The 13,141-nt window shown below is 37.8% G+C and overlaps 1 protein-coding gene across 9 annotated transcripts in view; it reads right to left on the reverse strand.

Moving 5' to 3' along the window:
• Positions 1-13,141, reverse strand: part of tulp1a (TUB like protein 1a) — a 51,019-nt gene that overhangs the window by 3,341 nt on the left and 34,537 nt on the right. For 4 of the 9 annotated variants that reach the window (XM_048177846.1, XM_048177853.1, XM_048177852.1 and 1 more), the window contains 7 exons: positions 12,957-13,093; positions 12,270-12,374; positions 9,507-9,626; positions 7,278-7,388; positions 6,481-6,642; positions 6,199-6,281; positions 5,937-6,107 (listed from right to left, as the gene is read on the reverse strand). In XM_048177846.1, the coding sequence (XP_048033803.1) occupies positions 5,937-6,107; positions 6,199-6,281; positions 6,481-6,642; positions 7,278-7,388; positions 9,507-9,626; positions 12,270-12,374; positions 12,957-13,093 (889 nt within the window). The remainder of the gene's footprint in view (positions 1-5,936; positions 6,108-6,198; positions 6,282-6,480; positions 6,643-7,277; positions 7,389-9,506; positions 9,627-12,269; positions 12,375-12,956; positions 13,094-13,141) is intronic. The other 5 variants (XM_048177849.1, XM_048177855.1, XM_048177856.1 and 2 more) reach the window with 3 other exon arrangements.

Consider the following 13,141-nt stretch of genomic DNA (forward strand, 5'->3'; position numbering starts at 1 on the left):
TCTTATATCATGGTATGAGTAATTTCATGATAATGATATTTATCACAATATATATTTTTGCTTCAAACAAGGTTTTTATATCAATATTTTTGAATAGAATATTCAAGTCTTATGCCTCATATTCACATGCTTTTGACAGTCATGGAAAAATGTCAAATGGTTACAGAAAATGAGACAACTGGAATGGAAAAAGAAAAAAATTTCATTCTTACCTTTATAGTCCAAAAAATCCATTCAGGATAAACTTGGATAAGTACAGTTAGCAATATGATATGAGGATGCGCAATACTAGACCCTTTATGTAATTATACTATCTTGTGTGGTGTTCGTCCAATCAGCGATACTGACACCACAGATATGCAAATAAGGATCTTAACCCTGGATTTAGCAATGTATAGTGTGAAAGGACTGCTTATGAATACCCAGGATTAATTGTTAACCCCAGGCAAATTATGAGCAACGTGAAATGTGAAGTGAGAAAATGTCTCAGGTTACGCATGTAACCATGGTTCCCTGAGAATAGGAAACAAGACACTGTGTCCCCTAGGGGTCTCTATAGGGGGGAATGCCTCCGGCATGACAGGTGTCTGAAGCATGAGTCTAAACACGACAATGAACTTGACATTGGCAGGCGGCAGCCTTTGACGTCACCACTGGTGCGACCGAAAGTAAAAGAGGGCACCTGTGCAAAATGTCATCCACTTCTTGTCTGAAGGAGATGTGTGCAGGGATACTGAAAGCATGGCAAAGGGACACAGCATCTTGTTCCCTATTCTCAGGGATCCATGGTTACATGTGTGACCTGAGATGTTCCCTTTCAAAAAGGGAACATAATACCCATGCTGCCATGCTGAAGGGATGAGTGCCCTATGACTGCCCACAGAGAGCCTAACACTCAGGACTTCTGATCAGGCAGCCCTGAAGAGTGGAGGCCTCAAACAAGAGGCCTAGGCAACACTCTAACCCATGGGCAATACCGAGAAACTCAGAAAGAACTAAAACTCAGTTTAACTGGCCTGCAAAGCTCCGCAGAGTGGAGACTTCAATACAGTGACTTTCATAATGAGAGGAGGCCTAGCAACACTCCACACTGAGGTCAGTAGCCAAGGAGGCTCCCAAGAGCCTAATGACCTAGCATAATACCTTACCGCCTAGCTGAGCTCTAGGAGTGGAGGCCTCAGTATGACGACTCTCTATCTTGAAAGGAGATCTAACTACTCCCTATGCACAGGATATCCTGCAAGGAGGCTCACAGAGAGTCTACCACTCATCCTAGTGGAGCTCAAGAAAGTGGAGGCCTCAATAAAGATAACTCTCTCTAGCAAATGGAGGCCCATCAATGTTCACAGTAGCCAAGGAGGTTTACAAAGAGCCTAAAAACTTATCAAACCTTAGCCGAGCTCTAGAAGCGAAGGCCTCAGTATGACAACTCTCTAAATCGAGAGGAGACCTAACAACTCCCTATGCTCAGGATATGCTCCACTCAATAGAGTGGAGGCTTCAATAAAGAAAACTCTTTCTAGCGAGAGGAAGCCTATCAACACTAGCAGTAGCCAAGAAGGCTCACAGAGAGACTGCAACTCGCAATTGCTATCCTAGTGGAGCTCTGGGGAGCGGAGGCCACAATATAGACAACTCTCTCTAGCGAGAGGAGGCCTAACAACACTCGCAGTAGCCAAGGAGGCTCACAGAGAGCCTAACCACTTAGCCTATGGCTGAGCACATAGGACAAATACAGTATGTCCTATTCCTGTCAAGAAAGTTCTAAATAACAGGGCTAGCAGTCTACCACAGTAATAGGAGAAGCTCAGAGGAGCAGAGGCCTTTAATAGAACTACTCTCTAAAGCGAGAGGAGGTCTAACAACACTCTGGTTCAAGAGCAGTGACCAAGAACTTAGACCTAGGCTGAGCTCAGAAGATGGAGGCCTTAAAGGATTACTCCACTTTTAAATAAACTTTTGCTGATAATTTACTCACCCCTATGTCATCCAAGATGTCCATGTCTTTCTTTCTTCAGTCGAAAAGAAATGAAGGTTTTTGATGTAAACATTCTAGGATTTTTCTCCATATCATTCATTTCAATGGGCACCAAACGGTTGAAGGTCCAAATGGCAGTTTCAGTGCTGCTTCAAAGGGCTTTAAACGACACCAGACGATGAATAAGGGTCTTATCTAGCGAAACGATTGGTCATTTTAAAAAAAATAAAAAAGTTTAAAGGCTCTCTAAGCGATTCTGAGCAGAGTAACTTCCTGATGACGTTCGAAGTGTTGTCAAACAAAACACAGACCCTCCCTCCTACTCCTCCTGGTCCTCCCCTCCGTGCTTCCTGAAACAGTCATGAACGCGCATTTAAAATGTAAGTAGCCTGCGTATTGACGCTGCTTGTCGGTTATTGGCTGGAGCATGTTTATTATGTTAAGTGGTCCAGGCTGCATCAGTTTGTTTTATTGCCGTTTTCGGAGCTTGTGGTGACTACAGAGACCGCGTTTTTTTACAGTGTGTTCAGGGGACAGGCAGCTAGCGGATGGTGAGGAGATGTTTGCTGTATGTGACAAAAAAATGTTTTGGCCTAAAAACGCATGAATTTGCTTAGAGCACCTTTAAGTTTTATAAGCACAAATGCTGGCCTTGCTCTTTTCTCCGATGCGCGTTCGTGACGTCACATAATACGCAATTACGTTGAAAAGGTCACGGTTGATGTAGGCAGAAGTATCGAGTCAGTCCTTGCGTTCCATTCGGAAGGGCTCATCCCTATGCCCTAATCCCTTCAAAGGGCTTACCCTCCGGAGTGAGAGCTTCGAAGTGATGAAGGGAGTAGGGGTCAAAAAAAACTCTTCTTTTGGAACGCACTTCTGCGTCATCTTAACGAGACAATCAAAGAGGAGTAACTTGTGCAAGCTGCGCCATTTGTTTAGCGTTAGTTAGTTTATTTATTTATTTATTTTAGGTTTATCGCATGTAGGCTATATTGTGTCTATGTATTTTAAACATCTGAATGGACTGATAAAGGGAGCTGTAAAGTATTTTTGTTTAAGTACAATGTCGTTTTGACCATAATAATGTACCTAATCTAACTCGTTTAAATATTACAGTAGCTAGTATAGAAAAATACTATATATACATGTATAGGTAAAATCGAACTTCTATAACCTCCTGTACCCATTCTGTGACGTCAAAGAACTTCCCTGTGCAAAGGATCATAGGTGCCCGAAGTGTCCATCTGTTGTACCCTTCGAAATCCTTCATGCCGAAGGGCCCTTTGAAGTGGCCAGTTTTGAGCACTTCGGTTTGGAACGACCCTTCAACATGGCGGCCATGATTATTTTCACTCCGAAGTGCCCTTCGGAGGGCGATATATCCCGTTTGGAACGCGTTAACATTACAAATGTGCGGAAGGAGGATCGTATACACATATTCAAATGTCTTTGTGTCAGTTTATTGTTTAACCCTTTGAGCAGTACGTTCCCACATATGGGATGTTTATTTCTGTGCCCCTGGGCATACGGTTCCACATATGGGATTTAGAATGTTCAGCGACGTCACATAACTGCTAGATTCAAACTGTGCTTTCGTGCTCTGGCTGCGAGACGGACGCGCGCTCTCTTGTCATCACAGCTATGCAGTGTTTTCAGCCACATAATGTTTCTTTTAAGGTTTCAGACATTTAAATACGCATAAGCACCATTAAACAATACATTTGGAGTTTATAAAATACACACTGATGTCAGACGTCAGTGGAAGCATCAATAAACAGTGAATTCAAATATAATTTGCCGACATTTATTCATATCAGACACACATAATGGGTCTAAGTAACTATAAAGTTTACTCTCTTCTTCTTCCAGTTCACCAGCCACTTACTTGCATATATTTCAGGAGAAACTGATGTATTCACCTGCTGTAAATCAGACTGACAGAACTCTGTGAACTGCAGTGCAAACTAAGATGGCGGCGCCCATCTCGCATTATAGATCAAGATAAAGATCATTTATAAAGGTTTTTAAACGACAAAACACACTCACTCACACATATTTGAGAATCGGAATATCATATAGTTGAAGACATGTAAGCAAGTTTGCGAATATTTTAAATAAAAAAGGAAAAACAAAATAATAGTGATCCATCTCTCATACAGTGTTATTGTGGCTACGTTCAGCGTTCGTGACACGCACGCGAGCCATGGAAACAATAAGGGCAAACGTTCTAAAATAAGGGTCGCCTTAAAAAAAAAAAACCTCACTCTGGCGATCAGTTAGAATATTTTAAACTCACGCTTGAAAGGTGTGCGTATCCTGGGTGTTTTAATATTAGAAAGCCTAAAAGAAAATTTAATATACACAATCCTGAGTGAATGAAACTGTGGTTGCTACGCCTACGTCAACCATGACCTTTTCAACGTAATTGCGTAGTACGTGACGTCACGAACGCGCATCGGAGAAAAGAGCAAAGCCAGCATTTGTGCTTATAAAACTTAAGCTTTTTAATTTTTTTTTTTAAATGACCGATCGTTTCGCTAGATAAGACCCTTATTCATCGTCTGGTATTGTCTGGTGTCGTTTAAAGCCCTTTGAAGCTGCACTGAAGCTGCCATTTGGACCTTCAACCGTTTGGTGCCCATTGAAATGAATGATATGGAGAAAAATCCTAGAATGTTTACATCAAAAACCTTAATTTCTTTTCGACTGAAGAAAGAAAGACATGGACATCTTGGATGACATGGGGGTGAGTAAATTATCAGCAAAAGTTTATTTAAATCCTTTAAGATAATGACTCGAGGCCCAGCTACATCCAATGCCTGTCAGGGAGGCCTACAAAGGCCTAGCAACCTGACACTAAAATGACAAATGGAGCTCAGGGGAGGTACTCCCAACCTAGATGCCCAATAGGAGGCTCACGAGGGAGAGCCTACAGCCCAAATCTGGCTCAGAGACAGAACAGCTTACCAAGGAGGCTTCTCAAAGGCTAACAACTCAAAAATGCTTGAAAAGGCAGTAGCCAAGGAGGCTTACAGAGAGCTTGACAACCTAGCATGCTGCCTAACTGAGCTCTGAGGACGGAGGCCTCAGCATAACTCTCTAAAGCAAGAAGTGGCCTAACAACATCCTACTCTCAGAACAGCTTACAAAGGAAGCTTACAGAAAGCCTAACAACTTGATACTGCTAACCAGGTGAAGCTCAGTTATCCATAGGAGTGTTTAGGCAGTTTTGCCCAGATAGAAATGTTTTCCATAAAGTCTGTCTTCCACAACCCCTAATTGTTATAACAATAACAATTACTACATTCCTCTGCCTCTAATTCCTCAGAATTAGATATATGCATAGCAGCAATTGTATAAATTGAGCCAACAAGAGGAGCCAAAAAAGCAAACATCTAGTTAAACTCGTCCCCGCTCTGCCTACAACCCCCACGCATAACGGGTTGGTTCACCCAAAAAGGAAATTTCTGTCACTAATCACTCACCCTCATGTTGCCCCAAACCCGTAAGGTCTTCGTTTTTCTTCGGAACACAAATTAAGATGTTTTTGATGAAATACGAGGGTATCTGATCCACACATAGGCAGCAACAACATTTCACCTTTTGAGGTCCAAAAAGATACCTCCTATACTCTCGGTCGCACCTGTGGTGACGTCATAGGCTGCCACCTGCCAATGTCAAGTTTATTGTCGTGTTTAGAATCATGCTTCAGACACCTCGTCATGTCAGAGGCATTCTCCCCATAGCGACCCCTTTTGAAAGGGAACCCAGGATTCTGTTTACCTGGGTTTTACAGTGACCCAGGGTTAAACTAGTTCAAGTGGGAAAAGCCCTAATTTTCAATTGCACACCCTTAGTAGAGCCATGCATTTCAAAATATTGATACACTATCCTCTCATACTATAAAACATTGTCAGTAGTTCTGCATGAATTTGAGCTACAATTGTGAGCAAGTCACCTTCTTCTCATTGTCTAAATGGAGGTAATAGGTGGGGTAGAAGCCTCTGTCCATGCCGCGCTTATCTCGTGTCACTTTACACTTGATGGTGGTTCCCTGTGGCGCAGGCTGAAGAACAAACTCCTCAAGGTCATCAAACTCAATCTCCGGCGATGGAGGCCTCTCCTCCTCCTGTCACAAGAGAGATATTACTATTCAGATTATACAGATTATACATTCCTTTCCCTCAGGCTGACATTGCCTCACTTCACAGGAGTCTTACCTTTTTACTTTTCCTTCCTTTGCCTTTCTTCTTTTTGGGCACTTCTGTTTCCTCGTCATCACTTTCATCAGATTTAGCAGCTTCTAAAATGAGAAACATTTATATGGATATTAGAAGCTTTTGACAGATTGAAAGTTATTTTAGGTTGTTGTCATTATCATTAAGAAATTTGAAATTATAGGGATCGTATGAAAAACAGCATATGTGGTTACAGTAGTTACAAAAAATGTTACAAACAAACAAACAGTCTGGATACAAGATACATGCATAGCGGACACTTACTCTTTTTCTTGTTATTCTTCTCTTTGTCCTTATTACTCTTGTCTTTTTTCTTGTCTTTTTCTCCTCCAGCTTGAAACATGGAGGTGGAGTTGGCAGTGGATTTCTTTTTGCTCTTGCTGGGTTTAGTCTCTGGCTCACTCTCATCGCTGTCGGACTTAGTGGCTGGAGCATACGTTTAAGATCCAGTCAACAAATTTGACCATGACAGTTTTTAATAACAAATATCTATCAAAACACTATAGTCACATTATGTACAAGCATTGCATTGTATCTGTAAGCTAATTGTATTACAACTTGTATTATTATGCATTGTATTACACTACATTTTTTAAAATTGTATTACTAATTATTTAGTCAATTTTTAACACTTTTAGATATATATTTGCATTTTAATATGATTTTCTGTACTTTTTAAAACTATATAAATTATTTTTATTACATTTTCTTCTAAATACATTATTTTTTCCAGACAGTTTTTGTGTGTGTGTGTGTGTGTGTGTGTGTGTATGTGTGTGTGTTAAATCACAATAAAAAAATATGTATAATATTTCTTTGTTTCACTTTACAGAAAAGAGAATTCGTAATTGTACTGAAAATATTGTAATAATACAAACAATCGCAATGGTCCTTAAAAATGTTTAATATTTTATGCAATTATTTTTATTATTATCATTATTTATTTATTTATTTATTTTTATTTTAAGGTGAAATATTAACCAGACATATTCTTGATGAATGTGTGTGCATTTTAAGAACACAATGAATAATGTACAGTGTTTTAAGAAAAGTGAAATTACCTTTCTTTTTTGCAATAAAATCTGGTTTATTTCCATTTATCTGAAACATAGAAGCTGGCTCCTTTTTTGCCTTAGATGTCTTTCCTTTGTTTTCTGATTCACCTTTATTCTCTGAAGAGATAATATAATAAGGGGAACAAATTAGATAACTCTTTTCTACAATGATGGCTCGCCTACAGTCACTGAAGCCAATATAGAGTTCTTTCACAGGGTATTTAGCCTGAGAGCCCTTAAGTGACAAATTAGGACCAGTTCCCAGAATTCCCCTGGGGTTATTAAGGTGTGCCAGCTTCAGATAATCAGCACAGCTTCTAGTTGAAGAACAGTTTCTTTCAATATGCAAATGAAGGCGTTAATGCCTCAAGCAGGTTCCATCACAACAACCAGAGACCCAGATAACAAAAATATATTCTAAGAAAGTTTTTCTAACATTCCCATTAAGTGCATGTTCTCTGAATGTTTAAAATGCCCAGCTTTTTAAAAAAAATTTTTTTTTAAATGTTTTTCTTGGTTGTGAATGTTAAGGAAACATTCCATTTATGGTAAAGTTACATTTGAATGTTCTTTTTGGGGGAAAAAAAACAAAAAAGCAACAACATTAAATGAATGTCCAAATAAACGTTTCTGAAGAAACCTTTAAAGGGATAGTTCACCCAAAAATGAAAATCTAATGTTTATCTGCTTACCCCCAGCGCATCCAAGATGTAGGTGACTTTGTTTCTTCAGTAGAACACAAAAGATGATTTTTAACTCCAACCGTTGCGGTCTGTCAGCTGTATAATGTGGGTCAATGGGAACTTCTTTTATAAGAGTAAATAAAACTTGCTTAGACAAATCCAAATTAAACCCTGCGGCTCATGACGACACATTGATGTCCTAAGACACGAAATGATTCGGTTTGTGCGAGAAACCGAACAGTATTTATATCATTTTTTACCTCTAAAACACCACTATGTCCAACTGCGTTTAGCACTTGCTTAGTGAGGTCTGATCACGCTCTGACAACAGTAGTGATGTCTCGCGCATAGGCTTCAATGAGAGCGAGACATCACTGCCTGTTGTCAGAGCGCGATCAGACCTTACTAAGCGAGTGCTGAACACAGTTGGAAATAGTGGTGTATTAGAGGTAAAAAAATGATATAAATACTGTTCGGTTTCTCGCACAAACCAATCGTTTCATGTCTTAGGACATCAATGTGTCGTCATGAGCCACAGGGTTTAATTTGGATTTGTCTAAGCAAGTTTTATTTACTCTTATAAAAGAAGTTCCCATTGACCCACATTATACGGCTGACAGACCGCAACGGTTGGAGTTAAAAATCATCATTTGTGTTCTACTGAAGAAACAAAGTCACTTACATCTTGGATGCCCTGGGGGTAATCAGATAAACATGAATAACTGTCAAAACAGCAATAGCTCAGTATCATAGAGCCATTAGTTCTAATGTCCCTGCACTTTCATCAGCAAACATTGTTGAATTTTTCCGCATCACCATACATTACACTTTAAACTAAAATGTTTCTCAAATTTAATAGGAGCCCCAGAGGAGGTCATCTGTGTAGGTTTTCAATCATCTAGGTCATTGCAGATTGTCTGGTAAAACGTATTAGTCAGCAGCTGGACTTTGTTTTCCATTTGTTGAAGTCGTTTCTCCACTTATTCGAGTGGCTTGATCAGACGCCCCCTAAGGAGCTCACCATCTGTCTTTTAACAACATAGGGAAAATGAGGCCAAGCCTTTAAGATGAGCAAACGAATCCCTAAACCATACCTAAAAACAAAGAGTTAAATTCACTTGAAAGTGCCCCACTTCAGCTCATAGACAAACCAGAGTGGTGATCTTTAAGACAGCTCTGCCGTATTGTTCTGGCTAATCTTCTTAGCTCACGAGATCCAGGGCTAATCCTCTTCCTGAGCAGCAAACCCCCATGCATGTGTACATAACGACATTAAGAGTTACACACACTGAAGCCATTGTCTAAGTTTCCTCTGATTCGATACCTAAAGTGTTTTGCTCTGAGAGGGAAATAAAGCCTAAAAAGCTCAAACTGTTTTAAGGGACCAAAAATACTCCCTATATAGCCAACCCCCAACAAAGTGCAAAGTTCAAAGTGACTCTTATAATAACATAAATGCTACTTGACTGTTGAAACTAATGGAACAAAGCTCAAAGTGAACCTTGGCCTCGCTTATTAGCATGCATTCAATGTGTGAATACGCTCGACTGACCTTTGGCCTTTGATTTCTTTTCTTTGGTGTCAGCAGGGGAGCTTTCTTTGGTGGTTTTTTTCTTTGTCTTTTTCTGTGAGGTCTCCTCTTCATCATCCTCATCATCTTCATCATCAGAATCTGATCAAAATGTCAGTTAGAAATATCAGTTTTAAAGGACAAATCATATAAATGATTAAGAAAATTATTATTATTAGACATTTGGAGATTATTTTCAGCAAAATAATTGAAAGCCCATTAATACAATTACTTGCAATGTGACACAATTGCTTATTATTTATGACCAATAGCTGGTGCTGACAATTACACACACAAATTTCGGTGTCAATATGTCAAATCTTTCTAGAGATACAGCTTTAGATACGGATATTAAATCCAAAAATTTTCTGCCCACATGGGCTGAAGATGATTGGACTCTAATTTGGTGAAAATTGGACAAATGGTCTAGGAGGAGTTCGAAAAAAGGGTTTTAAAGCAAATAGTGGACAGGAAGTTCTGGCTGACTATGGCAAAATTAGTATCTAATTTCTCAGCATGATCCAAGGAATGTATTATGACCAGTTTCATTATGATAGGTATGCTGTAACTGAATATAAAGAGACAAGTCTCTTGATTTTTGGTCAAACTGTTCAGAAGTTATAAGCGAAAAACCCATTTTCATATGTCGTGACCACTAGGTGGCACTGTGCCGAAACTGTGCAGGTACCCACAAGGTCATGGTTGTTCATAACACACACCAAGTTTGGTCAGAATATGCTAAAGGGTTGCAGAGATGTCCATTTGGTGTGTTCTTTGTCAAATTTGTTTGTGCGTTATTCAAGAACGGTTTGATGAATAAACTTGAATTCCATGTTTGTTTGTTTTCGGTCTGAAGATGATCTGATTAAATTCTCATGGAAATTGGAGCTATGGTGTAGGAGGAGTTTCGAAAAAGTAGGTTTTTGGAAAAAAAAAAAAAATGGTGGAAAGGAAGTTCAGCTAACTATGGCAAAATTGCTATCCATGGTCTCAGCATGACCCAAGGAATCTATTAAGCTATTAGCATTTTTTGAAACATCATTATAATTTTTGACCACAAGGTGGCACTGCCCTTAAAACTTTTTGAGTAGTTTTAAGGCATAGTATACTGAAATGTTAAAAATGTGATGCTTTGAGCACTGTTGAACGGATTCGTAAACACCTCTGATTGGCAATTGTGTTCACATGCTCATCAGATATGTCTGTGATTGGCTACAATAATCCACGCTTTCTAAAACATGTTGTAAATAGACATCAACGATGCTCTTCACTGAGTGCTTACACAGATACACACGGGAGCGCTTGAAAGCAGGTGTCTATCAGTGGACCAAGTCCGCTACCCCTTTCAAAACGCTTTCAAATTCAAACACTTCCATGTGCTTTCAAATGTAATTTTACTCTGTTTATTAATGTTATTACTTCATATTTCGTACAGTTTTTGGAGGATTTATCATTATCTTTTAAATTTATATAAATAAATAAAACAATATTTTGTTGAATAGGTTTTTATACAAAAACAGCTTTTTATGTAAAATTCACTTTATAAAAGACCCACATTTCTAACTTTCATTCATGGGGATAACCATTTTCCAAAAACCCATCTTTTGGAAAATGCAGTTTTAAAAGTAAGAAAAAAAAAAAAAGATCACTTTTACCAGTAGATGGCTGCAGAGCTCCACTATTTGCTATGTGTTATTTGACTAACTGAAAGACATCTTTTCACAAATATTTTCAGTAAAAATGGATTTATATCTACATATTATGAAATCACAATTATGACAATGAAAATTACTTTTTGTCAAAGTTTAGCATTTTATATATAATGTTATAATGTTATATATGTAATAATGTTGATTTTGAGGATGAATTTTGTCCATTTTCTAAGCGGGGTCTCATCATAATGTAACAATATTGAAAAACTGTTTTTTTTTTTTTCAATACTAAAAAATACTAAACTTTGACAAAAAGTAACTTTTATTGTTATAATTGTGATTTCATAATATTTAGATATGAATCCAACTGAAAAATACTTGTGAAAAGATAGTCAAGTTAGTCAAATAGCACATAGCAAATAATGGAGCTCTGCAGCCATCTACTGGTAAAAGTGATCTTTTTTTTTTTTTTTTTTTACTTTTAAAACTGCATTTTCTAAAAGATGGGCAAAAATCTTACACTAAACCATGTCAAATTATCCATGTTATCCCCATGAATGAAAGTTAGAAATGTGGGTCTTTTATAAAGTGAATTTTACATAAAAAGCTGTTTTTGTATTAAAACCTATTCAACAAAATATTTTTTATTTATTTATATAAAAAAATATGATAAATCCTGCAAAAACTGCACAAATGTGGAGTAAAAACATTAATAAACAGAGTAAAATTACATTTGTTTAAAAAAAAAAAATATATATATATATATATATATATATATATATATTGTTACATTTTGTTGCCTGGGGTCTCTAGAGACCCCAAAGACCCTGAGTGTACACCCCAAACGAAGACCAGCACAAGGGTTAAGTAGTGTCCGGGATTTATACAGTTTAACTTTTATCAACATTTTCAGACACGGCTACAAATGATTTGTGTGCGAGTCATAATTTTTTTCTATTAAATATTCTGTATAAAGTATTTCATACAGTACTAAGGAAAAATGTGCCACTTCATTCCCTGCCAACAGCTTGAAGGAGAAGTTGCCCACATACTGTAGGGCAAGTAGTTTAGAAAATGGATGTTTCATAAATACCTTTCTTCTTCTTAGGAGTACTCTTGTGCTTCTTTTTTGTGATCTTCTCCGTTATGTCTTCTTTGTCCTTCTCGGTTTTCTTTTTCTTTACTGTTTTTCTCTCTGCTGAGAAGTGAAAAGAAGTTGTTTTAGCAACCATGGATTATTCCACTAGTACAAAATGACAGTGCTAAAAAAAAAAAAAAAAAAAAAAGAAAAAAGTGTTCTTACACTAAGCACTTAAAAATATCTGAATGTCATTTAATAATCAACTGGCCCCTGTAATGATCATTTCCTGTTTAGTTTTGTTGTTACATCACTGTTGCCCGAGTTCTCGTTCTCGTTTGTTGCCATTGTTTCTGATTGAGTTACTGATGATGATGATGATGATGATGATAATAAAGTATACAATTTTAAAACTGACAAACTTCTTTTTGTCAAATGTTTTGATAAAAACATTTTTTTTTTTTTTTTTTTTGTTATCTAATGCAATGATATTCATAAATTTTTTTTTAGTAGGAACTGTACAGTATTTCTCTCAGAACAGAAGCTTGAACATGTGGCAATTCAATGTCCATGTAACCATTATTTGGTGATTATTTTACTTCCTAAGGGGCATCCAAATAATCCAAATCCAGTAAGATGAAGTCACAACAGTATGAGTTTGTACTGTATGTCTGTGTGAGATGTGTAATGTATCAGACTGACTCTTTGAAGGCGTACTGTCTTCCTCGCCTGACAACTCCTTCAGTCTTTTTAGCTTTGCTCTTCTTCGGTTTGTCTTCGGCTCCATTGGTCTTTCCAGAATCTGCCTCCGGCTTCTTCTTCTTTGTCTTCTACATAGGCTGTTAAAAAGGACAATGAATCACATTTACAGTTTTCTTTTGCATGCT

This window comes from Megalobrama amblycephala, linkage group LG24 (genome assembly GCF_018812025.1).
Source record: "Megalobrama amblycephala isolate DHTTF-2021 linkage group LG24, ASM1881202v1, whole genome shotgun sequence".
Lineage (NCBI taxonomy): Eukaryota > Metazoa > Chordata > Actinopteri > Cypriniformes > Xenocyprididae > Megalobrama > Megalobrama amblycephala.